Source organism: Oryctolagus cuniculus, chromosome 9, assembly GCF_964237555.1.
Source record: "Oryctolagus cuniculus chromosome 9, mOryCun1.1, whole genome shotgun sequence".
NCBI lineage: Eukaryota > Metazoa > Chordata > Mammalia > Lagomorpha > Leporidae > Oryctolagus > Oryctolagus cuniculus.
Window position 1 is genome coordinate 79,202,234 of NC_091440.1, and position 26,339 is coordinate 79,228,572.

Below are 26,339 nucleotides of genomic sequence, written 5' to 3' on the forward strand. Positions count from 1 at the left end.
CCCAAGTACTGTGACATGGAATTCAGGTATCCCAAGTGGCATCTAAACCACTGCACCCAACACCTATGCCTGTAACTCATGATTGATGTGTACATTTAATGCAACAGTGTTTCATATCTCTCCATCAGCGTATTATTAAATCACAGCAGTCAACAACCTAGCAACACAGACAAAAACTTACAATTGCTACTATTTTTTAATATTTCCTGCAAATAAGCAACAACAGTTGATTCTAGTTCTGGAACAGGTGCTTCCCATGACTTCTCCTTATGTGTTATACTTAAACATACACAATTTTTAGGTGTTTTTCTTTTTTCCTTCACTCTACCTTTTCTTGTCTAGGAGATTTTGATCTTACCAATTGCTGTTTTGCCATGTTACATTACAGGAATTTGATTCTTCAGTTTGTTGAGAAACTGACATATTTATAAACTATTAATGGAAGACAAAAATGGCAATGCTTCAAAATTATTTTGAGTTAGAGAAAGATCCATGGGCAACAGAAACTGAAGCTCAGATATAAAGGAATAACAGGACTTTCCTATAAGAAAAGCATTCTAGAAAGAAGGTACTATAGACTAAGTATTCCTTATCCAAAATGTTTTGGGACCAGATTTTGGAATAGCTGCAGAGAAGTGACCAGTTGAACATCTCTAATCTGAAAACCAAATTGCCTCAATATCTAAAATCTTCTGATACATGATGCTCTAAAAGTTTCAGACTTTGGAGCACTGTAGATTCAAGATAAAGAATACTCAACTTGTATTTTGAATACACTGTGCTGATACAAATTTCCTTATCTGGAATGTTCTTCCTCAACCAATCTACTCAGCAAACACCAGCTGACTTTTTAAAACCAGTATCAGAAGAACCCACTGCCCTTGAGGCCTTTGCATGCTCCTCTAATAATTCATCATTTCTCTTCTGTGTTATTGCAGTATCCAATGCACTTTTATTCAAGGGCACAAGCAAAGAAAAGGAAGAGCCAGAATTTGAATTCACACCATTTCTACCAAGGTGGTGTGATCATGTCACTCAGGATTTTTTTAGCTTCTACATTAGTCTCTCTTATTAGAAAGTGAAGTCTTGAAAGACAAGAATCATCTTTCCAACCGTATTATGTCCTTAGATTGGGTCATATTATCCCTATGCTTTTACCACCCACTTAAGAAAATAATAATCTGTTAAATTAATCTGCTGCTTCTCCTCCATCAGGTCTTTGGAGATCTTTCAGGGTATACATCTTAGAATGCTACTGAAATATACTCTATAATGTTAACGTAAAATCATAGTATGTATCAACAACTCAGAAAATAAGAAAAATAGAATTATTCAAATTTATAGTGACTAATTTCCTAAGCAACAAATGGGTATTTGCAGATTCTCTTCTGGGCAGTCCAGGCATGCAGTGAATACCTCTTTCTTGTCCTCAAGTATGAACTAACTTCTGGGCCCCAGTATCCCTCTCAATAGTGCAAGAAAACAAATATATCTTGGATAGTGCCTTAGGAAATGAACACTACAATATTTCCTGAATGGAACTAAAGAACATATACAACTCCAAGCATCATAAGAATACATTGTATTCCAGAAAACAACAGTAGCTGATTATGACTAAAGCATGTAGGACATAGGAGAAACACTCAAATACCACTAGAAAGAATCAAGGACAGATCATCTTTACATGCCATATATACTACGACACTGAATTTGCTTTTGTGCTGAGAGACTGAATGATTTTGTGCCTGGATAACTAAATATTCTTGACCATCTAAAGAATCAAAGCTTCAATATATTTTCAAGGCCAGAGCTAAATATGCTGAATGTTTGCTAAACATCACTGTTACCATAAAAGTTATCAACATGTGATCGTACATCCATATCTTAATTTCAAGGAGATTACAATAAGGATTTGAAACAGCAGCAAATAATCAATAATCCTTTAAAAAGCATGGCAAATAACCACATCTATTTTTTTTAAGATTTACTTGTTTTAAAGATCTTCCATCCGCTGGTACACTCCCCAAATGGCTGCAACAGCTGGGGCTGAGCATGCCAAAGCCAGGAACCAGGAGCCTCCTCTGGGTCTCCCACATGGGTTCAGGGGCCCAGGGACCCAGAACATCTGCTGGTGCTTACCAAGTGCCTTAGCAGGAAGCAAATGCGAAGTGTAACAGCCAAGACACTAACAGATGTCCATATAGGATGACAGCATTGCAGGCAGTGGCTTAACCCACTACGCCACAAAGACAGTCCCACTACTTTTGTTTAAGGCCTAACTTAACTGCTATTATCTATGAAATCTTGAGAAAATCCCTTCATGTTTAAGCCTAAGTTTCCTCATCTATAAAAAACTACCAATGTCATAGGCCTACTGTGAAATTTAAAGCATGTAAAGCACTTAGCATAATGCCTAGTACTTAATACAAGCTTAACAGAGGTCTGTTATTATTGCTGTTAATAAAAGTAAAGGCCTGAATTTCTACAAGCATTGCAGCAGATTTTCTTTCTAATTAACTGAAGAGTCAAAACTGCTTAAAGTGTTATCAGTGAATAAGTAATGCCCTTGGGTACACAGATGAAGGCATGAGAAGTACTAAAATATAGGGGAAGGGGAGTAGAAGCCTGGAAAAGGGGAGCCAGGGCTATGGCATAGTAGGTTGAGCCTCCACCTGTGGCACTGGCATCCCATATGGGTGCTGGTTCATCTCCCGGCTGCTTCACTTCCAATCTAGCTCTCTGCTTATGGCATGGGAAAGCAGTGGAAGGATGGCCCAAGCAGTTGGGCCCCTGCACCCACATAGGAAACCCAGAGGAAGCTCCTGGCTCTTGGCTTCAGATTGGCCAGAGTTGCAGCCATTTTGGGAAGAAACCAGCATATTGAAAACCTCTCTCTGTCTCTCCCTCACTCTGTAACTCTGCTTCTCAAATAAATTAATTAAAAAAAAAAAAAAAAGCCTGGAAAAGGATGAAATAGTTGGAAAAGGAGCTTATCAAATGTTAAAGTGTCACTTTTAAAGGGCAGTTTCGTAAAGCATTACTAATAAAAGATCTTACATAATCATCTTCACCCACTCTATACTTATTTCCACTTTAGTCATGGGTTAAACTGTGCCCTTGACCCACCACCACAAATTCACCTGTTGAAGCCCTTACCCTTGGTACCCCTGAATGTGTACCTGAATGTATTTGAAGACAGGACTATACAGAGATAATTAAAATAAAATGAGGTCACATGGGTGGTCCCCAAGCCAATATGACTGGTATCCCAGTAAGAAAAGGAGATCAGGACACAAGACACAAAGAGAAAGAACATGTGAAGACATTGGCAAATGGTCATATGTAAGCCAAGGAGAAAGGTTCAGAAGAAAATCAAGCTGTGGTCATTTCATCATTGGAATTCTAGCCACCAGAATTATAAAAAATAAATTTCTGTTGTTTAGGCCACCACATTTGTAATGCTTTTTACGGAAGCCTTACCAAGCTAATGTAACAGCTAATTCCAAGAGACGCAGGTTAATATAATAAAAGGGATAACTGCTACACTAGAAATTCACACACCTCAGGGACCAGTGTTGTAGTGTAGCAGGCCAAGCTGTGACCTGCAGTGCCAGCATCCCATATGAGCACTGGTTTGAGTCCCAGCTGCTCCACTTCCAATCCAGCTCCCTGCTAATGCGGCTAGGGAAAGAGTGGAAGATGGTCTTGAGTACCTGGGCCCCATCAGGTTAGAGACTCAGACCAAGTTCCAGACTCCTGGCTTCCACCTGGCCCAATTCCAGCCACTGTGGCCATTTGGGGAGTGAACCAGTGGATGGAAGATACCGCTTCCTTTCTCACTCTCTTTTTCTCTGTAACTCTGCCTTTCAAATAAATAAATAAATAAATCTTGAGGAAAAAAATTTTCAGAGACCTAAAATCCACTCTATAGTATAACAACTTAAAAACAAGGTTGCCTAGATTAAATCAGTACCTTCTCTATGCTTATGTTTCCATACACTTCTGAAAACAAATCTTTGAATTCTGGTATTCAATTCACAATCCTATTCAAAATGCATTGCTTTTGATAATTAATGCTCAAAATAACATCAAAAATTTAAAAAGAGGCTCTGGTTCTAATAAGAAAATCCTCACAAATCACAAATATATCAAATATATGTGCTTTCCAGGTAAAGGAAGGGTTACTTCTTGATTTCTGCTTTTGGCAAACAGGAAATATATGGATTCTATGGAAAGTATATTTTCACTTATTTTTATAGCAGTTCACAAAAAAGCAGATGTTTATCTTTTTAAGAAACACAGTCTAGAAAATAATATAAACAAAACATGTTGGAAATAATGGTACTTTCATCCAATTGTAAAACAAATGCCTTCATTTTATTCTAATAATCATTGCTTCAATTCTATAGCAATGTTTACAATTTGCCCTCCAAATTTATGTGCTGACAATAAAATGCATTTTAATTTGTTGCCATATTGATTTCTATGAATTATTTAGACAATTTTACCAGAGGAGGGAGAATAAGTTTTTCCCCAATGACATGTGGTTTTTAAATTGTTGCTTCTAAGTCAATGCCATTAGGATGAGGTCTACTAACATATAACAGGAAAACACACAGTATGAATGGCTTGAACAATAACAACATTGTGTGTGTATTACCTAAGTATTATATATATATATCCATATATGTAAAGAAAAAACAAACATGCTCGAATTGCTTATTAGTTGCTTTTTATATATTTTTAAAATATTTTATTTATTTACTTGAAAGTCAGAGTTACAGAGGAGGAAGGAGAGACAAAGAGATCTTCCATACATGGTGCACTCCTCAAATGGCTGCAATGGCCAGGCCTGAACCAGATTGAAGTCAGGAACCAGAAGCTTCTCTCAGGTCCCCCAGGTAGGCAGCAGGGGCCCAAGCACTTGGGCCATCTTCCACTGCTTTTCCCAGACCATTAGCAGAGAGATGTGTGGAAATGGAGCAGAAAGAACACAAACCAATGTCCATATGGGATGCCCGAGTCACAGGAGGCAACAGCTTTACCCAGCATGCCATGACAGCCCCTTGATGCCCACAGGCCACAGTCCTGGTGCTTCTAATTGTTCATCTACCTTGGAAATATTAAAATGTCAGATATGCCCCTCCAGTTCAGTGTTATCCACTAAAAACATAATGCAAGTCACAGATGTAATTGTAAATTTTCTATTAGCTACATTAAAATAAAAACAGAAAAGGAAACAGGTGAAATTAACATATTTTATTTAGCCCAGCAAGGAAACAAGCATGTGAACAGATAAACACCTAGAAAAAGCACAAAATTCATACCTTGCATACTTTATTCATACTGACAGAAACAATGTGAGAAGACACCTTTTCATAAAGGAATCATTAAATCATAACTCTCAAAATCATGACAAGTGATTATATGCTATAATTAGTTGCTGTAGTACCACGTATAGTATTATTTGACCTGGCTTCTAACTTTTTTTTTCGTAACACAATTTCCAATTTTATAATGCAAATAGATGAGAAACTATAATTTGATGTGCTGAAAGAAAAACCAACTCCTGTAGGACATAATTAGGAAGGAAAGTTTGATGAAATAATGTTATTACCAAAACAGTTAAGAAAAAATAATCACGCTGAACCTGATAGAACCCAGAATTCTATCACATGAGCTTCAACTTTGTTCTAGGTTTTTAGTAAACCATTAACTCTGACAAACTATAAAAGTTTTTAGAATCCTGATACTAAAAACATAAAACTGGGCCAGCATCGTGGCTCACGTGGTTAATCCTCCGCCTGCGGCGCCGGCATCCCATATGGGCACCAGGTTCTAGTCCCGGTTGCTCCTCTTCCAGTCCAGCTCTCTGCTGTGGTGGGGAAGCCAGTGGAGGATGGCCCAAGTGCTTGGGCCCAGCACCCACATGGGAGACCAAAAGGAAGCACCTGGCTCCTGGCTTCAGATCGGCGCAGCACAGCCTTAGCGGCCATTTAGGGGGAGAACTAACAGAAGGAAGACCTTTCTCTCTGTCTCTCTCACTGTCTAACTCTATCAAATATATTTAAAAAGAAAACTGATAAAATTAAAATAATTTTCAACATCCTCAGTTCACATACTTTCATACCTTCTTCCACTTTTTCTCTTAATCGTTTTTCACAAATGCACACCAAGTTCTAACTCCAACCTTCACATTCAATTAAAGGGTAGACACTAGAAACCAAACTCAGGGGGTGGGATTTTGTTGCAGCAAGTTAAGCTGCCACCTGGGCCACTCACATCCTATACTGAAGGGTCAGTTCAAGTCTAGGCTACTCTGCTTCCAATCCAGCTTCTTGCTAATGCACCTGGGAAATAGCAGATAGTACTTGAGTTTCTGCCACCCACGCAGGAGACACAGCTGGGTTTTCTGGCTCCTTTCTTCAACCTGGCCCAGCCCTGTTTGTTGGGGCCATTTGGGAAATGGACAAGCAGATCTCTCTCTCTCTCTCTCTCTCTCTCTCTCTCTCCTCTCTGTCTCTCTCTCTCTCAAATAAATAAATCATTAAGAAAATTCACCTCCAGTTACCAAAAGGCCAAAACTTACACCAGTACTTTTTTTTTTTTTTTTTTTTTTTTTTTTTTTGTGACAGGCAGAGTGGACAGTGAGAGAAGAGAGACAGAGAGAAAGGTCTTCCTTTGCCGTTGGTTCACCCTCCAATGGCTGCCGCGGCCAGCGCGCTGCGCTGATCTGATGGCAGGAACCAGGTACTTATCCTGGTCTCCCATGGGGTGCAGGGCCCAAGCACTTGGGCCATCCTCCACTGCACTCCCTGGCCACAGCAGAGAGCTGGCCTGGAAGAGGGGCAACCAGGACAGAATCCGGCGCCCCAACCGGGACTAGAATCCGGTGTGCCGGCGCAGCTAGGCAGAGGATTAGCCTAGTGAGCTGCGGCGCCGGCCCTTACACCAGTACATTTCAATTGCACTCTACTCATATTCAAATCCTTACCTACCTTTTTTAAAATTGGTATTTATCAAGTGCTTACTATGTAACAGGCCCATCATGACTTTATCAGGCATCAGGACCTCTAGACAGTCACTGTCTCCAATCAAAACTTAAGAACTTTAATCTGCCATCCCCTTCCTATTTATAACACCTCCAATTTAAAAGGTAGGAGACTACATGGTAGCTTATAAAATCATGTAAAATATAGATTTGTCATCCAAAACCTCCAATACGAGACTAATAAGTCAGACACATATAAACTAGTACTGTCTTAAAGATACATGTAATTTTAAGACACATATATAATTTAAAATACTTAACAATAAAAACAGGAAAATAATTTAACAGATATATATTATTTATAATAACCCAAAAAGCAATGTATCCAAAATATTATCATTTCAATACATAACCAATGTAACTATTGAGATAGTTCACTGTTTTTGAACTATTTCATACTTACAGTATATTTCAACCCTTAATAGTCAGATAATAAATGCTCACAGCCACCAAACAAAGGGATTTACATATGGATAGACAAACTATAGACAAACAAAAAGAAGTAAATACTGATACATAAATATCAGAAAAGTATAAGTAAAGTATAAGTAAAGACTAATACAAAAGGAAAAATATTGCCTAATTCTGCTTTGATGAAATATTTATAATGGTCAAATATATAGTAGCTATGGGAAGGGGAGGAGAAACAGGGGGTTTATTGTGTAATGGATATAGAGTTTCAATTTGGGAAAATGAAAAAGTTCCAGACACAGAAAGTGAGGATGTTTTAACAATAGAATGGATGTTCTTAAAGCCTCTGAACTGTATACTTAAAACTAGCCAAAATACAAAAGTCTAAGTATATTTTACTTCAATTTAAAAAGATACCAAGACTTTGTACAAAGCTGGAAATAAATCTAGAGTAACAATAATAAAAATATTTACTGACTTTCAAAGCTACATTTTTTGCTCTCGTGAAAAAGTGATCACTTGTGCATGAATTTCACTTTTTATAAGGGCCACACATCAATATCTAAAAAGTCAATCATCATTAATTTCAAAGAGTACTAGAAATAAAAGTAAACGCAGCCTGTTAATTTTTATCTATTTACTTTAACCTTCAGAAGTATAATATAATCAAAGTTACAGTCTCCTTTATTTTTGGATAGTGTAAGCCATTTCTTTGTTTTTGCATTTCATTCATCCAGTATTTATTGAATGCTTACTCTGTGCACAGGCATGTAATTTTTCTAAAATAATGTAAAGAATATATATCTCAACTGTCCAAAAAAAAAAAAAAAAACCAAATTAATGGAAAAAATGCATGCCCCTTACAATGGTCAATTTTATGTGTCAACATGACTTGTACCACTGGGTATCCAGATATTTGGTTAACCATTACCAGGGTGTTCCTAGACAAGGCTAACATTTAAATCAGTATACTGAGTAAAGCAGAATTTCCCTCCCTAATGTGAGGGGCTCTCCTCTCATCAGTAAAAGGCCTGAATAAAACAAAAAGGGCAACTCTCCAAAAAATAAGAGGGAACTCCTCTTGTCTAACTACTTGCGCTTAGGCATCAGTCTTCTGCCTTCAGCTCTTACAGTCTAGTAAGCTTTCAGACTAGAATTTACATCATAAATTCAGCTGGTTCTCATGCCTTTGAACTGAGATTGGAACTGCACCACTGGCACTGGCTCTCCTCTTTTCCAGTTCATTACCTGCAGATCTTGGGACTTCTCAGCCTCCATAATTGTGTGAGTCAATTCTTTAGAGTAAATCTCTTGGGACTGGTGCTGTGGCACAGTGGGTTAACTCCCTGGCCTGAAGCGTCAGCATTCCATATGGGCACCGGTTCAAGACCCGGCTGCTCCACTTCCTGTCCAGCTCTCTGCTGTGGCCTGGGAAAGCAGCAGAAGATGGCCCAAGTCCTTGGGCCCCTGCACCCGCGTGGGAGACCAGGAAGAAGCTCCTCGCTCCTGGCTTCGGATCAGCACAGGTCCAGCTGTAGCAGCCAATTGGGGAGTGAACCATTGGATGGAAGACCTCTCTTTCTGCCTCTGCCTCTCCTCTCTCTGTGTAACTCTTTCAAATAAATAAATAAATCTTAAAAAAAAAAAATAGAGTAAATCTCTTGATGATACATAAAATCTCCTGTTGGTTTGAGCTGGTATGTCATAAGTCTGAGTGTAAATGAGACACCTACACAAATGGAGCTCCTGAAAAAATTCAGTGAAATGGAGCCTAGTAAATTTCATCACTTCCTTTGAGCAAGCTTCAGATGACTACATAAGTAAAAATAAATAAAAAAAAAATGAAAGTCAGTGAATACTTCAATAAAAATAAGATTTCTGCAAGAAGAAATAAGGTTGATCTCACTTATTGTTAATAGTTATCATTAAGGGTGTTAACCATGAGAAGACTGCTTAATGACCCTACACCCTTGTGCAAGCTACCTGTTTTGTGGAAAGCTGTTCTGCTCCTGCCCTTTTTATCCTGGTAACAATTATTTAACACTCAAGACCCAGTTCACAAGTCACTTACCCAGTGAATCCTTCCCTGACTCCTCCAAGCAAAGTTAGTAGGTTCATTAATTCTCCATAGCATTTTTTTATATCCCTATAATATTACCTTTTATAGCTGTAATTTATCTGTTTATTTTTCTATTTCCTGTGTTCAACTTTAAGTCATTTGAAAGCAGGGATTAATGTTATTCTTTCTATATAATCAATCAGTATCTTGACTATGGCAAAAGAATACTACGTGAGGACGATTCAGTGTTATTTAACTATCACTTTAAGAATTTCAACCTTCTTGAGTAAAAAAAAAAAAAGCTTGTTTCTAATAAAAGTTATAAGCTAGAGCTCCAAATGAACTGAAGCAAGGTAGAACTATAGTCATCAAGATAAAATGAGAAGAACACTGGACAGAAGGTAAAGGTTCTAGGTGTTGATTCTAGACTGTGAAACACAGTAGGATCTCATTCAATCTGTTTCTCAATTTCCTCATCCATTCATAGACTCTGGCTATTCACCGGATCTGACATCACTATGACTCCTTACCTACCTCAAATATCCAGAAAAATCTTCTTTTAAACATATACCATGCATATATAGACCCAGATATCTCTATCACACCCATGAGTCAGAAAAATAAAAACTGCAATGCTAAAGCAAGAGGTAAACTCAGATATTGGAAGACTCAGAATAGTCTGGAAAGACAAAATCCATACCCAAGCTGGGCATGATCCAAATAAAGAAACTATATCAAAGGTAAAAACATACTCAAAAAAATTTCATTAAGCACCAAAAAATGCCAAATACTATATGTTAAATCCTCAGCATAGCAAGGTGAATAACATAATGTTCCTCCAAGGATTCAGTGTCTCTAGGGTTGCCTGATAAATGAACAAATAATTAAAATAGAATATTCAAGTGTAAAACTTAGGTATGGACAAAATATTATTGAACACAGGATGGGAGGAGCACCTATTAGGGAAATATCAGGGAAGCTATCACTTCAAAAAGGAATAAGTACTACATCTGGAAATGTGAGCAGTTCTCTAGACAAAATATGGAAGAATATGACAGCTAGAGAAATGTAATAATTATTTAACAAGTCAGTCAATACAGTATAACAAAAGAAACAGTCCTGCATTGATAACAAACATCTCATAGAACTAAAAAAATGTAAATGCCCCTTTTAAATTCAGTAATTGACAGAGCAGGCATTTAGCCAAGCAGTCAAGACACCCATGTCCCACACTGGAGTGCCTGGGTTTGATTCCAGGATCCAGCTCCTAACTCTTGTTTCCTGCTAATACAGTCTGCAAGAGGTAGTGGTGATGGCTCAAGAATTGGGTTCCTGCCACCCACCAGGAAAATCTGGATTACATTCATGGCTCCTCTCTCCAGCCCCAGCTGTGACAGGTAATTGAGGAGTGAACTTGCAGTGGATGGGAACTCACTCTCCATATCTCTCTCCTTCTCTCCCTCCCTCTCTCTTTCTCAGTAATAATTTTCGAAAAATTAAATTCAAGGACTTTGAGTGAATAAGTTATAAAGAATTACTACAAACTAAGTGAAATAATTCTATGACACTTTGTAATAAAGTATTATTCATATATTTTGAACTGAAAAGATTTCCAAGACACCAGATTTCATTTAAGTTAGAAAGGCAGTGACTTTTTGTTTCACTAAAGACTTTACACTCTAGATAAAGGTGATTAAATGAGATAATGCACAGCACATACTTAACACATGTCTGCCACGCAAGGATCCAATAAGTCTAAGTCGTTATCATTGTCATTATCATCATTATAAAAAGTAACAATACTTTTTTTTTCCCCAAAGAATCTTTTATTTAAGGAGTACAAATTTCATAAGTACAACTTTAGGAATATAGTGATTCTTCCCACCATATCTGCCCTCCCACCCCCACTCCCAACCTACCTCCTCTTCCCTTTCCCATTCCCAGTTCCATTCTCAATTAAGATTTATTTTCAATTAACTTTATTTGAAAGGCAAAGAGACAGAATAAGAAAGTGAGAGAGATCTTCCATTCACTGGTTCACTCCCCAAATATCTGCAACAGCCAGGGCTGGGCCAGGAAAAGCCAGAACTACATCCAGGTCTCCAAGTGGGTGGTAGGGACCCAAGTACTTGAGTGGTTATCCACTGCCTTCCAGGATCATTAGCAGGAAGTTGAATTGAAAGCAGAGTAGCCAGGACTCGAACTGACACTCTGATATGGGGGACATAGCTTAACCCACCACAATGCCTGCCCAGTAACAATATATTTTAAGCATCAACAAAATTAGAAATGCAGGATTTGGCTTTGAGTGTCATTTTTGCAACTACACAGCTGTATTGTTGGACAAGCTTCTCAACCTCCACCACAGTTTACCTACTATATATTAAAATAAGTTCTGGAGCTGGTGCTGCGGTGCATCAGGTTAAACCACTAGCTGTGACACCAGCATTCCACGTAAGTGCCAGAGTCCCAGCTGCCCAGCTTCCCATCCATCTCCCTACTAATGTATAGGGGAAAACAGAAGATAGACCGAATACTTGGGCCCTTGGCCACCCACAAGGGAGACCCCAATGAAGTTCCCAGCTACTGGCTTAGGTCTGGCCCAACTCTGGCCACTATAAATATTTGGGGAGTGAACCAACAGATGTAAGATATCTCAACCTCTTTGTCTCTCCCCTCTGCCCCGACCTCTCTCTGTAGCTCTGCCTTTAAATAAAATAAATTAACCTTTAACAAGCAAGAAAATAAACTCTCATTTACTTCATAGGGGTTATGAAGGGATATTAAAAACATAAGGTCTGAATCCAAACTCAATCTATAAATCCTAATACCCTTCACAAATGTGAAAAATTTTAACTAACCATAGAAATATTTATATACCATCTTCAAATCAGCTGCAGGTTCTCTCAGCAAGTCAAATTATTTGCTACAGAGAAATCCAAACTGAGAAAGGAATTACAATTGCTGGAAATTATATATCCCAGACCATAGCATAATTCCTCTACAACTCATTTGTTTTATTCAAATAATTGATATGCTCATATGTGGTTGTTCATGTATTGCCTCTAATATATGACAAAAAACACCAAATCTATTTTTATACATTAATGTATAGTATCGAGCTGTTTCAGTGGTATCTAAAATATCCACATTTTGTCTAGTGAAAAGGTATAAAATTCAAGGCAGTTACCATTGATAATACTGTAAAACCAATTATTCCCAAAAACCTCAAAAATAAAAGGTCATAGTTCCTGATAAGTCATTTTTGGGTACAATTCCATCAAATTGTCCTGTATTCATTTTTATTTCCTCTGAACAGCCTGTCCTGAGTCATCTCCTACCACAGAAATCAATTCACCGAGGCTGCCTGATCCCTCCATTGCAACACCAGTCCTTCACACCAGTTCTTCACGATAATTTCTAAGTTACCACACTGCATTTAGTAATGGGAAAGAAGTCTAACTTTGGCATCTGAAGGTCTGAGTCCTCCCTCTGCTTCTGTCTAACATTTCTTACATACTTAGTTTCTACAGCTGTAAAGAAGGAATGCAATCTACAAAAAGGAGTTATTCCAAGGATTAGACAATGTCTTGCAATTTCCCGTGTGCATTGTAGTTAAGAGCCATTAAAAATGCAGGCTGATACTATCTTCTAAAACAAACTGATCATAAAATAGTTTTTAATCCTCCAACTTACCCCTTATATGCTTGTTACCTAAGTAGTCTTCTAAATATTTAAGCAAATACTCCCAAAGGGAGGTATTATTTGTGGAGGTATTATTCCTTTATGTCCTACTGCATGCATCTATACATGAAATTCAACCATGTGAAACAAGGAAGAGAAGGAGTCCAGGAACTCATGCCTATTGTTTCACAAGTTTTTCACTCTTCTAACTCAAAGTAAGAAATTAGGAAAAACTAGCCCAGAGACTGTTAAAGAATACAAGATAGAGAACAGATCTCGGTGCTTCATCAAGAGATCATGATAGGTGGAATCTGTGATCTCCTCCCTGACAGATTCACTAGGATCAGGTATGACAATATAATGTAAGATAGCTGAGTTTCAGCTAGATCACTAATCTTTTTTCTATGATCAGATCATCCTCGGGATCAAAACTGGAACAGAAATAACAGTAGTAAATACTAAATAAAGGTAGCTAGCAACAAGCACTTTATCTACATTAAATCACTGAATCTGCACAATCATCTTATGAGGCAGATAATAATTCTACTTCACACTGAAAGAGAACTGAGAGACAGTTTTGATGGATGGCTGCATGCCATCCCAAAACATGAATGCAAGAAGTTGGCTGTTATAGAACAGTTAGGTTATTATCAATTATCTTGTATCATAAAACTACATTTAACATTTATATGTGTCCATGGGTAATTTTTCCTTATCCTAAAGAACTAAGTTAGATTAATGACAGGAATGTTTTTGAAGTTCTTGATATAGATGACTAATGCCGTTCAAAACAGTATGTCACTTGCCCAACAATATTTAAGATTGTCTTTAGCATTCCATGGAATTCACTGGTCATTTCTTTTTCATGGTATCACTTCAGGTTGATTACTTATTTTTTAAGATTTCTATGTTGGGAGGAGAAAGGGTGAGAGAGAGTGAGAAAGAGAGAGACTATTTTCTATCCACTGGCTTACTCCCCAAATGCCTGCAATATGCAGGAACAAGGAATTCCATTAGGGTATATCACATGGGGGGCAGGATCCCCAATATCTGGGTGCTCATCTATTGCCTCCCAAGAACATTAGCTGGAAGCTGAATTAGAAGCAGAGGCAAAACTGAATCCCAGGCATTCTGATATGAGATGCAGACATTTTAACCTGCTGTGCCACAACATATAAGCCATATGCATAAATTCCTCTTTCTTGAAATTTACCAACTCCTTTCACAAGTTGATATTTTTCTTATGATTTATAATAACACGTATGTGCTTTTAAATTTTCAATGTAGATTTTCAGGAATCTTTTGGGTCCAATGAATAGAAATCTAACTCAAACTGCCATAAGCAAAACAGGAAATGTATTAGCTGAATACACTGAAATGTCTGGATATATAAATGGCTTCAAGGGTTCCAAAGATGACATCAACAATATTTCTCCTTTTTCTAGGTGCTTCTACAATAGCTCGATTCTCAATCATACTCTGCCTTCATTGTGGCAGACTGCCATCAACTCTGGGCTTATATTCTAACATTTTTAGCAACCCCAGTGAAAGCAATTTTCTTCCTCCAGAAGAATGAAAAAAGTTTATCATGCTGTCTCAAAAGTGCTGCTATACTTTACAACTAAAATGTTAATGATAAGCACGGTGTCAGTTTCTATGTCTGGTCCAGAACAACAGAGACCAGGGAAGCCTTAAACCAAAAAAATGAAGAATGGAGAAGGGATCATTCCCCAAAAGAGCATCAAAACACCTAGAACTGTTCACAGAACAAAGAATGGAGCCCAGGGAGCCAAATACAACAGAAATATGCAACATCTGAGCCCTGGGCTAACCTTCACTTCATACACTCATTTCTTCCCGTACTTAGAACTATTTCAGTATTTTCCACTTCACCATGATGGGTGGAGAAACAAAAAGACAATGTCAAGCTACTTACATCTAGCTACAAGTCTGAAACATTTGTGTGTGTGGTTCTTTTTAAGATTTATTTATTTATTTGAAAGCCAGTGTTACAGATAGGCAGAGGCAAACAGAGAGAGGTCTTCATCTGCTGGTTCACTCCACAGATGGCCACAATGGCTGAAGTCAGGAGCTTCTTCTGGTTCTCCCACATGGATGCAGGGACCCAAGGACTTTGGCCATCTTCCACTGCTTTCCCAGTCAATAGCAAAGAACTGGATAGGAAGTGGACCAGCCAGGACTCAAACTGCCCATATAGGATGTCAGCACTGAAGGCGGCAGCTTTACCCACTACAACACAGCACCAGCCCCAACATTTGTGTTATAAAATATTCTTGATCAAATCTAAACCTACATTCTTTTTGAGGTACCTCATAATCTGAGAATATATAGCTACATAATAAATGTAACTAGCTTCCCTATAGTTAACATAAAATATTAAAAGAATACAAATAATAATAATCATTCCCACCTAGAAGAGGGGAGGCGCCGCGGCTCACTAGGCTAATCCTCTGCCTAGCGGCGCCAGCACACCGGATTCTAGTCCCGGTTGGGGCGCCGGATTCTGTCCTGGTTGCCCCTCTTCCAGGCCAGCTCTCTGCTGTGGCCAGGGAGTGCAGTGGAGGATGGCCCAAGTGCTTGGGCCCTGCACCCCATGGGAGACCAGGAGAAGTACCTCGCTCCTGCCATCGGATCAGTGTGGTGTGCTGGCCACAGCGCACCGGCCGCTGCGGCCATTAGAGGGTGAACCAACGGCAAAGGAAGACCTTTCTCTCTGTCTCTCTCTCTCTCACTGTCCACTCTGCTGTCAAAAAATAAAAAAAATAAAAATAAAAAGAGGGGAGGTGGCAAAACAAACCCTGATAACCTATTCAAATCACAGAACATGTATTACCAGTTAGAGCATCAGGAATTCCCTGTCCTGGCAAACGAGTTCCTTTGTCAGCCGATATGAATGCACTCATTACTACTACCTCAGAAGACCTCACTTGTCCATTAACTTCCATGGCCACAGAAGATTTTTCCAAAGTCTGGTGGCCACACTGCTTTAGCATTTCTTCTTCATGAAGCTTCAGGAGCTAAAACTGCCTCAGAAGTGAAAGCAAATTGTTCTCTGTCAGCCTTGAGGTTTCGCTGGAAGTATAGCTTCCAAAAACCTTAGTAAGCTTTTGGTCAATTTACTTCAGTCAACAGCTTGAATTAGCAACCAAACCAAGAGATCTTGTCAAGATACAGTATATCAATCTAGGTTTTAGCTTTTAAGTTTCAGTCACATAGCAACAGGCTTTCTCAATACATTTAACCCTCTGCTTAATGATCTTTCTTGAAGTAAAGTAGAACAGTAACCTGGGGGAGGTGGGACAGATCTTCTACCACTGGTTCCCTGGTTGCACACCAGTTTAAAGCTCTTTACAACTGGATTAGCTGTAACTTTGGTCTGTAGGCCAGGTATACTGCATGAAGTGCTTGGGAGAAGCTTGTAAAATAGAACTTGACCTAATTTAAACTCCTGCCTTTCCTCTGTAATTTTAGCATAGGGCAAAAAAAGTGGGGCTTTACAACCTATAAAGTTCTTTGTAATTCTGATTCTCCACCATCTTAGATGCCAGCTAAAGGCAGAAGGAGCAACTCCTACTTGGAAAGACTACATTTTCTTTCTTCTGTTTCAGTCATGCCAATTTGGAACAATTTGGAAAAAAGACTTTTAGAACTTTTAGTACTACTTTGTTAAATACGAAGAACCCTAACTGAAAGTCATCCAAGAAGAAAAAACACGGGGTCAGGGTTTCCCTACTGAAAGTTGAAATGGGGACATTCACTACTGACTTTATTGAACAGCTCATAAAGAAAGTATTTATTTTAACACCTCAGGAACATGTACCATATCCATCTATATTTAATGGCCTGCCTCTGGCTGGTAAGGTAATATAATAATCCATCCTCTATTCAGTGACACTGAGTTTGATCTATTAATGAGTAACTGAAAGAAAGTACTGTGTTTCTAATCAAAAGACATCTTAATATATTGAAACACCACTTTTTAATAAACAAAATACCTTTTTATTTTAATTTACAGAATGAAATCCTTTTGTCTCATCTCTGGTTTCCTCTGTATTTTTTAACACATTTCCCTTGTTTTTTAAACTCATGCATATGTACAATTTTAAAACATAATAAAACTCTTTGTATACTTTTTAAAAAGTAATAAGATCAAATATCAAAGGAGGAGGGAGAAGTCTCTTAAAAGACATTATCAGGGGCTGATACTGTGGTTTAATGGGTGAAGCTGCCACTAGCTGCTCCACTTCTGATTCAGCTCCCTGCTAACTACTTGGGAAAAGCAGTAGAAGATGTGCTTGTGTTCCTGCCACCAATGTGTAAGGCCCAGGTGAAACTCCTGGCTTCAGCCTAACCTGGCCTTTGCAGCTATCTGGGGCGTGGACCAGCAGGTGGAAGATTTCTTTCTCTGTTTGCCCTTCTCTTTCTGTATCACTGACTTTCCAAATAAATAAATAAATAACATTATCAAAGTCCTAACGAGAGGCCAAAACATTTCAGCATCCCTCAAATTCCAGCCTCAATAGTTCCATGGGTAGGATAACGCATGCCAATTTTGAAATCTGCCCTGCAAGCCGTTAAAAAGAATTACTAGAGGACAGCAAAGTACTCACTGCCTTGCACGTTATTTCAACAGTTAAGGTCTGCTCCTTCAAATATCTCATTTCCAGATATCAAGGTATGTATTAGTGGGCTTCTTTCAGTTTGCAAATAACAAAAACCCAACTAAAACTACTAACACAATTTGAAGCTAATAGCACAATAATAATATATTTTAGTAGAGAATTTAGTGGTGAGAAGAAAACCACCAAAAAGGCACAGAGAACTCTATATGTTCCAACAGAATATAGAAATGACTCTCTTTCTCTCTCCCTCTCCCTCTCGGTTTGGTCAAATTCTAAGACAGGCACCTAAAACTATAGACTTAAGCATCTATTTGTTCAGCATTCCTAACCCAAGTTCTGATACTGATTCTGTGGTTCCCTTTGGATTAAAGGTAGATCCCTGAACCAATTACTGTGACTGATGCAGGCTACACCTGGGTTATATGCCTAACCCTGAAGGCAGGCATTGGAGTCAACCCACCCAAGACAGCTGAACTTAGAATGCAGAATGAATGGTTCACTAAAGCAAAATTGGATTACACTACAAAAAGGAGAAATATATGTTAGATGGAGAAAAAAAAAGATATACACTACTCTTGGTAATATGATAATTGCTAATGATATATTTTTAAAGTTCCTATGCAATGTATTGTAAAAGAATACTTCAAAAAGTTCCTGGAAAACAAAGTTAGAAAAGGTTTTTGCACAAAGAAATTTTTAAATTCAAGCATGAGGAATATCCACAAAGTTTATGGGAAAATGTGTATATGAAAACTGATATATGAATTTCAAAAAAGTTCTTGTACCAAAATAAACTTATCTTCTAACTAACTCCATTTTCCAAAAGCTTTTTGAAATGCCCTTATGTTCTTTCTTAATGATACAATTTTTGTTATGTGCACATATTTGATTATACATATGGTTTACTGAAGCTTTTTGCTAAATTCTTATTTATTCTGTCAGTTCAAAATGACATTTATGTAAGTAGTAGTGCCTTCATAGATAACATCATAAATATTCAACACACATTTGTAGTTTTAAAACTAAGCAATACACTGAATTTACACAAGTCTAATGTACTCAGGATCCATGACCTGAAATCTGTTAAAGAAAATTTTAGAACCTAGCCTTTATATTGCTGCCCAATAATGGGTGTCCTGCATATTAAAATGCACTTAACTTACCCAAGAGTCAAAAATACAAAATAATAATAATAATAATAATTACAAAAGAAATTGGCTATAGTTCTCATGGAGTTTATACCTTAGGTAGGAGAAATACACATAAATAACTCCAATACTAGACAGTGATGCAAAAAAGATAGGCTGATTGCACAAAGTATGAAAAGTACAGTCAAAAATAAAAGACCTTTGTATTTGATACATAATAATTATTTTAAGTAAATAGTTAAAAAAAAGAGTAACAACTTTATCATATGCCTATATCAATTAACAAAATGAGCTAGGTTTGTTGGGCCCAATGATACTCTGTTTGGGAAAAGCATAGCAAAAGAAGAGAGAATCTTGGGATATTCTTAGTTTTTATTAACAGTACCATATGCACCAAAAACTGACAAGCAATATAAAAAGAATTCATTTAAAATTAATATGATTTTGGACCAGTGTTTGGCCTTGCAGTTAAGATGCTTGTTGAGATACTCACATCACATATTGGAGTGTCTGGGTGCCACTCCCAGCTCCACTCCCAATTCCAGCTTCTTGCTAATGTACACCCTAAAAGGTAGCAGGAGGTTCAGTCCCTGCTAACCATGTGAAGGACCTGGATTAAGTTTGGGTTTCATCATGGCCCAGCCCTGAGTTGAACCAGCAAATAAAAGCTCTGTTTCTGTTTTTCTCTTTCTCTCTGCCCTCCAAAGTTTAAAATTAATATTATCTGATCATAGACAAACTACAAAATATGTGCTGCTTTGATGTCTTTCATGACTAAATCACTATTTCTGTAGAAAATCTAATAACTACTTATAATACGGAAACATCCATACTTCCTATGTAATCCTCCATACTCAACAGCAAGAATAAAATATAAATCAAGTTAATATGAAAACATAAATTAAAAAATAGGAAATTCTTCTAATATAAATAAATGTTTCATTAGCATTAAGTACTTCTATGATTCTAAGATACAACTTTTTTAAAAAAGTTAACTCAGAAGCAATATATACCTTTTATTTGTGAAATTTCCAAACTTTATAATGAAAATTATAGCATTTATGAAAAATTCTAAGGGAGAAGAGATGCTGTCACATTCAAATACAAAAAAATACAATTTCCCTTTAACAAAAATACTATGACCCACACACCAAAAGGATAGGAGTTTAATAATCTACAAAAACCCTTCAAAGTATCTTGTTATGCTTTCAATCAAATAAACAGCATACCATTTAGAATGTAAAAAATATTAAAATGAAGAAAAGAACATTTTCTGCAGCTAAAGACACACTGACTTCTCACAGTAACTCATGAAAAGAAACCACAAGTCACTGGAAAAACTCATGAATTCAGTAATTCATGAAAAAACCTTCAAGTCTGTAGTTAAATACTATAATTGTAATTATACATAATACAGCTACATAAGACAGCTATATGAAAAAACCCTACTGTGAAATCTTTCACTAGGTAAATATTAATCCTCTATTTTATCTTTTCTAAAATGTTTATATTAAAACATGTGACAAAAATAAATTACCATGATATAAACGAAGATAATACATTGTATTTACATAGCATTTACTTCAAGGAACGAGAAACCTTATATAAACATATGTCAAATGTGTTTACAAAAGAAGCAATAGATTAAGTAGAGTGCTTGACGGGTGGAAGCAACCAACAAAATTTCTTTTCTATAAACTATCTATACTGTCTGACACTGCCATATTAAGTAATTTCTTGTGAAGCCAAAGACTGTTGATGATCAGTTTCTTTAATTGGTAGAACTACAAGGCAAAATCCTTGACAAAAACAACTCTCAATGTAATGTTACTTATAAACTAATTTAATTATCTTCCTGATAGTGCCCATCCTGTTTTGTAACATTTTACGTCAACTAAAATATCATTACACAAAATACATGCATCTATGATGAATCCACCCATTCGTTTTATTTCTCATTATACTGATAGTTCTTCATCAAACTCCCACATCCACCTGAGTACTGGAAATGACTATCTACCTTTGGCAAACAAAAGCAGAAAAATCACAGCCACAGCTGCGTTAAAGTAAACCTATATTTTACTACATGCTTAAACTTTACTCTGTAAAACTTTTGATTCTTTAGGCAAGGCAAATGTAAAGCAGCACCCAAAAACCAAGTATTAGTATTCTCATACACAAACAAAGAATGAACAGGAAAAAAAAAAAGAATCAGTTTGACAAAGGTGACTGAAAAAAAGGTATTGTTTAAGATACAAACTGGTTTGTTATGAAGTTTCATTAGCTCCTTTTCTATTTGGTCATACAGGAGGCTATACTAGATATCTCACAACTTCCACCTTAATTTTTCTAAAACATTTTTACTCATTTTAGAGATAATAGAAGGCTGTAACCTGCATTTATAGAACACTGAAAATGAACTGTTCTTAATTATGCTCAATTTATGATTCTCCTCTCCTTATCCTAGATGAATTGCTACTGACTTACCTATTAAAGTGAATTAAGTCTTGATATTAAAAAACTATGATATCCAAATATTTTTGAGAATTGGCATAAATGTGCACAACTTTCATCATGAGAATACTAGAACTTAAATAAAGCCCTAAACCACAACTGTAAAAATATTACACTTCCAAAGGCTAATTTCCCTTTGTCATTTTTTTCTAAAAAAAATTTCACTTAGAAATCTCTTGCAGTCTTTAAATATGTACAAAGAAATTTTAAACCTAACTTTTTTAATTCCAAAAATCAATAGTTAAAGGTCTTAAGTGGATTTGAGGATATACCATTTCAGTATCACTGTTTCTGACGACTCTAAAGTTAAAATAATGCCTGCAAATTGAGCCTTCATGCCAGATTTTCCTCCTGCCAAAGAGTTAAATTTATTTTCTACCTCTAGAGAACTACTTCACTTCTTTTCTTAGTGTACTGTATATCTAAAGAACCCCATCTGTTAAGACCTGATCCAGCAGGCATTGCTACTGCTGCAGAGTCCAAACTGGCTGCACATTCAAATGAGCTTCCAGCTTGGGAAAGCTCTACTATTGCCTATCAGGTTAAAATACACCAAGTAAGCATCCAAATACTATTATCACATCAGCTAAAGTAAAAATAGTATTGTGTGGACAAGAAAACTCAAAAACTTAAATGCATTCCTTTGTGCAGAAATACAGTGCCAGCTGACATACTAACATATTTTGAGATTTCATCTCTTTTAGAAATAAAAAAAGCAAGTACTGACCTCCTATCTGTAGCTAATTAAAATAAAAATTCCCAAGAAACCATATTTTTATTAGTGTTTTGAAAATAACTGGCATATCAATGTGGTGACATTCTCCCAAACTTAACACCCCTTTTTTTTTTTTTTTGTGGTGACTTATTTGAAGGGCAAACAAAAGTAGAAAGAAGTGTCTTGAATTTAAACAGCAATAAACACAACAAAGTAAAGATAGATCATCTATCTTTGACTTGACATGCCAGCGGAGAGGGAAAAAAAAAGGGCTTCAACTTTTTTATGAATTTAAGAGGTTCAGAAACCCTGTAGACATTATCTAATCCATGTCTCTAGGCACCACTGCTGTAGCTGCAGCTTTCCTTCAGTTTTCCAATAGATCAAATAAAAAATAATTGCTTAGCCAAAAAATAAGACTGCATGGGTGTTATATTTTTATACTGCTGTGACTCCACACAAATAGAATAGTCAATGATCTCTTCTGATTTACATCTTGCCAACCAAAATCCAAGGCTACAGTATGTCAAACATTAGATGTTCCACAGGAAACTGTTTAAAAAGCTTTGCTGCAGAAAAAACAAACAAACAAACAAACAAACAAAAAACACTGCATTTACAGAGCACTAAAAAGGACTACTCTTAATTATGCTCAATTTATGATTCTCCTCTCCTTATTTCTTCCCGTTTCTTTGCCCTGACATCTTGAATGCTTCTTAGCCTCTCTGTAGATAGCGCAAAACATTAAGTCATACACAGTTCTGCAGTAACTCTTTCTTATCACGAAAGAAACCAAAACCTAGGGCTGCATTTAACACCTTTGCTTTAGTCTTTAACCATATGCCATGCTCCTGAAGGCACTCATAGAAACCAACCTGTATGATTTCATACCCTCACATTTTAATACCTTGTGTGCACCAAAAATCACTAAGAGATCAGCATATTCAGGGCAATGTTACAGAGAAGAGAAGGCTGCCTAAGACATGGGGAGGAGGGGGGAGAGGGGGTTGGACACAGCACAGTACTCTCCATCACAGCCTCGGAATAGATTTAAAGACAGATGCAAAACTGCATCATTTCCCTCCCCCCTGGAAAACATCACACCCCAGCTGCTCAAGTTGGAGCTAATGCGCCTCTCACATTTCAGGAGCACGGGGGAATTTAGGCTCCAGGGGCAAGGCGGTCGTCCTCGGAGAGCGATACCACGGACAATTAAGAGTGTGGGAGAAAGAATCCCAGAGAACAGGAGGCCGCCTCATCCCCCAACTCAACTCTAAAGTCGACCCAAAACCTTCACGGCGAGGAATGACTGTGTCGCCGTCATGAGAAGTGATAAGGAGCAGGGTGAAGTTGGGCACTGTGCTCAGGTGGCCGGAGGGGACTGGGGACGAGGAGGGAGGTGGCGCGGCGTGGGCAGCACGCAGGAGGTCACCCGCGGCAATGCCGCCCCAGCGAGCTACGCTCCCAGGGACTCGCGGGCGCGTGTGAACCCGGGGGTGGAAGGGTGGCGGCCGGGGAGGCAGGGGGGCGCGGGGGAGAGTCCACCCGGTCCCTTACCAGGTTGAGCACCGTCTCCACGATGTCCCTGTTGCTGACCTCTCCGACCTGTATGAGTCCAATCAACACTGCGAATTTCATCCGGATGTTGCGGATCGGCACCGAAGGGTTAATCATCCCCGCGGGGAGCACCACCGAGCCGGAGCCGGACGCCCCCCTCAACTCCCCCATCCCACTGGCCCCGCAGCCGCCGCCGCCGCCGATGCTACTGCTGCCCCCGCCGCCGCTGCCGCCGCCGGCCCCGACGGCGATGAGCCCCACGGGCTGAGGCTCGAGCCCCGGGCCCGGGCCCGGCTTCTCGCTCGCCATTGGCGCCCCTCCTGAGGAGCAGGGAAGAGCAGCGGTGCTGCCTCCGCCGGTACCGTTATACCTGCCTCGGCCCCCGCCCCCCGGCTGTCGCCTCGGAGCCCCAGCATCCACCAGCGCCGCGGCGCCGGGCCCGTCCCCGCCTGCGCCTCAGCCCGGCCCGCTCCGGCGCCCTTCCCGGCGGAGGCGGCGGGAGGTCCTCGGGCTCGTTCCCAGCGGTGGCGGTGGCGGCGCCGCTAACCGCTGCCTGGCGAGCGGCAGTACCCGCCCAGCAGCTGTGCCGCTGCCGCCGCTGCCTCCTCTCTCTCCCCCTCCTGGTCCGTCCGGCCCGGCCCGCCCCCCACGGAGATGCTGCCGCCGCTCGGAAGAACGATGGGGCGCGAGCGGCCGGCCACGGCGCTAGCCGGTGCTGAAGCTGGGGCTGTGGCCGACGCTACTGCCGCCGCCGCTGCCGCCGCTCCGGACGCCACTGTTGTTGTGAAACCCCGACGCCGCCGCTCACTCCGCCATGTTGCCGCCCCCTGCCTGCGGTAGCGGCCACTGCGCCTGCGCACAGCCTCCGGGGGCGGAGCCCTCGTGCACCCCCTCTCTCGCCCTGCCCTCCCTCCCGGTCCACCCACCCGCCCTGACACCCCTCGTCCCTCCCCCAACCGCCCTGAACGGATAGACAGGTGAGCAGGTGCATGGGGACGGCTGCCAGACACTGGGGCAAGCTGGCGGAGGTGGGGCGGTAGTGGCTTCCTTGTGGTTTTCCCCTTGAGGGTGGCTTCTCCCTGTGGGGAAGGACACAGTGTGCGTGTCTTGCTTCGCTGCCACCTCCTCCTTCTCTCAATACCCTCTTGCTAGGAGGAGGTTCATCGTCACAGTTGTTGCCGCCGCCGCCGCTCCCTGTGCCACGTGCCTCGAAAGGTAGGGGAGTGGCACACGACCTCCTTCGGCCCTTGTTCGCCCTTCCTCGAAGTCCTGTCCGCCCGCTGTCCCTGGAATGTTCCCCTCCCCCAGAGGGTGGCTGGCGAAGCGCAAAGCGACGCTCTGAGGGGAAAGATACAGACGGCGCGTGTCGGGTCTTTTCCCATAGCCGTGGAAGCGGTTGACACCTGCACACTCAGGCGCGACTTAAAATAGAACTTGTCAAGCAGGGATCCTATCTGGATAAAGCTCAGCTAGACAAACAGTTCTTGAACTCGCCTCCCAGCCCGGAAAGGCTGCCCTGTGGGACACGGTGGGGTGGTTTTGTGGGAGCGGCAAAATTTAAAAATCGGGTGTGAGGCCAACTAATAATGATGCCTCCCTTTTTGATAGCCGTGTACAGTTCGGAACTTTTTTTAAAATCTCTAAAAATACGGATGATTCTCACCAGGAAACAGCTTTGATTCTGTGAGAAAAATTCTGTGTCCGCACGGATACAGAAGTAAGCAGAAAAAAAAAAAATCGCTTTTAATTTAAAAAAAAAAATCAAAAGGTACACCATAATCTTGCTCTAGTATCGAATTAAAGCTAAATAAGCGTGGCTGCTGGTTTCTCCCTCAAAATGAGAGGTGTAATTTCCTTTAATATTTCATGAAGTCTGCCCTTTGCAATAAAGATCTATTACAAGTCACCAGCTATGCTAGGTATTTTGAAGTATAAGCTCATCATCTTAATTGTCATCTCAATGGAAAAAAAGTCAATATACAAATCTATCATCATCCAGTTTGCTATCAGTCATAATTAACTGGACTTGCTAATCAGGTTAGCACCCAGCAAGTGAGAACAGGATAAATCTCTTAAGTGCCACAGGTTATAGCAAATTTCTCCAAACTAGTGCTTAGGAGTAGTTCTTGGTTGTCTTATTTGTTTGCTTAAATTTGTAATGAAGAGATTGAATTGTTAAAGTAGTTAGGCAAACGTTTCTGAAAGAAATGGTAATTGGTATGTCCGTTTAAGTAGCGATTAAATCATTAGAAGCTGTAATAGTTGGAAACTCTGAAAGAGATTTACAAAAACATGTACGCCTTAATAATCTGACTTGAGACATGCTATGATTGAAAAATCCTATGACAGTTATCTGTCTTCAGCATTTATGCCTGTCCCAAATGAGTATCATCTACTTCTGGGAGCGCTGTTTGATTTGCACATTTAAAACGATGTACCTTTTTAAATTATGTACCACTTATAAATACATCAATCCAGTCTGAAAGGTCATCACATTAGATTTTTTAAAAATCCTTCTGTGCACATATATTTATATATATACACGACAGCAGGTTCT

General features: G+C 39.3%; 1 protein-coding gene across 9 annotated transcripts in view; it reads right to left on the minus strand.

The window, feature by feature from the left end:
- The window catches only part of NBEA (neurobeachin), a 726,466-nt gene extending 702,234 nt beyond the window's left edge, over positions 1–24,232 (minus strand). For all 9 annotated transcript variants that reach the window (XM_070049020.1, XM_070049018.1, XM_051831739.2 and 6 more), the window contains exon 1: positions 23,783–24,232. In XM_070049020.1, coding sequence (XP_069905121.1) covers positions 23,783–24,091 — 309 coding nt within the window. In that variant the 5' untranslated portion in view covers positions 24,092–24,232. The remainder of the gene's footprint in view (positions 1–23,782) is intronic.
- Positions 24,233–26,339: the final 2,107 nt, after the last annotated feature.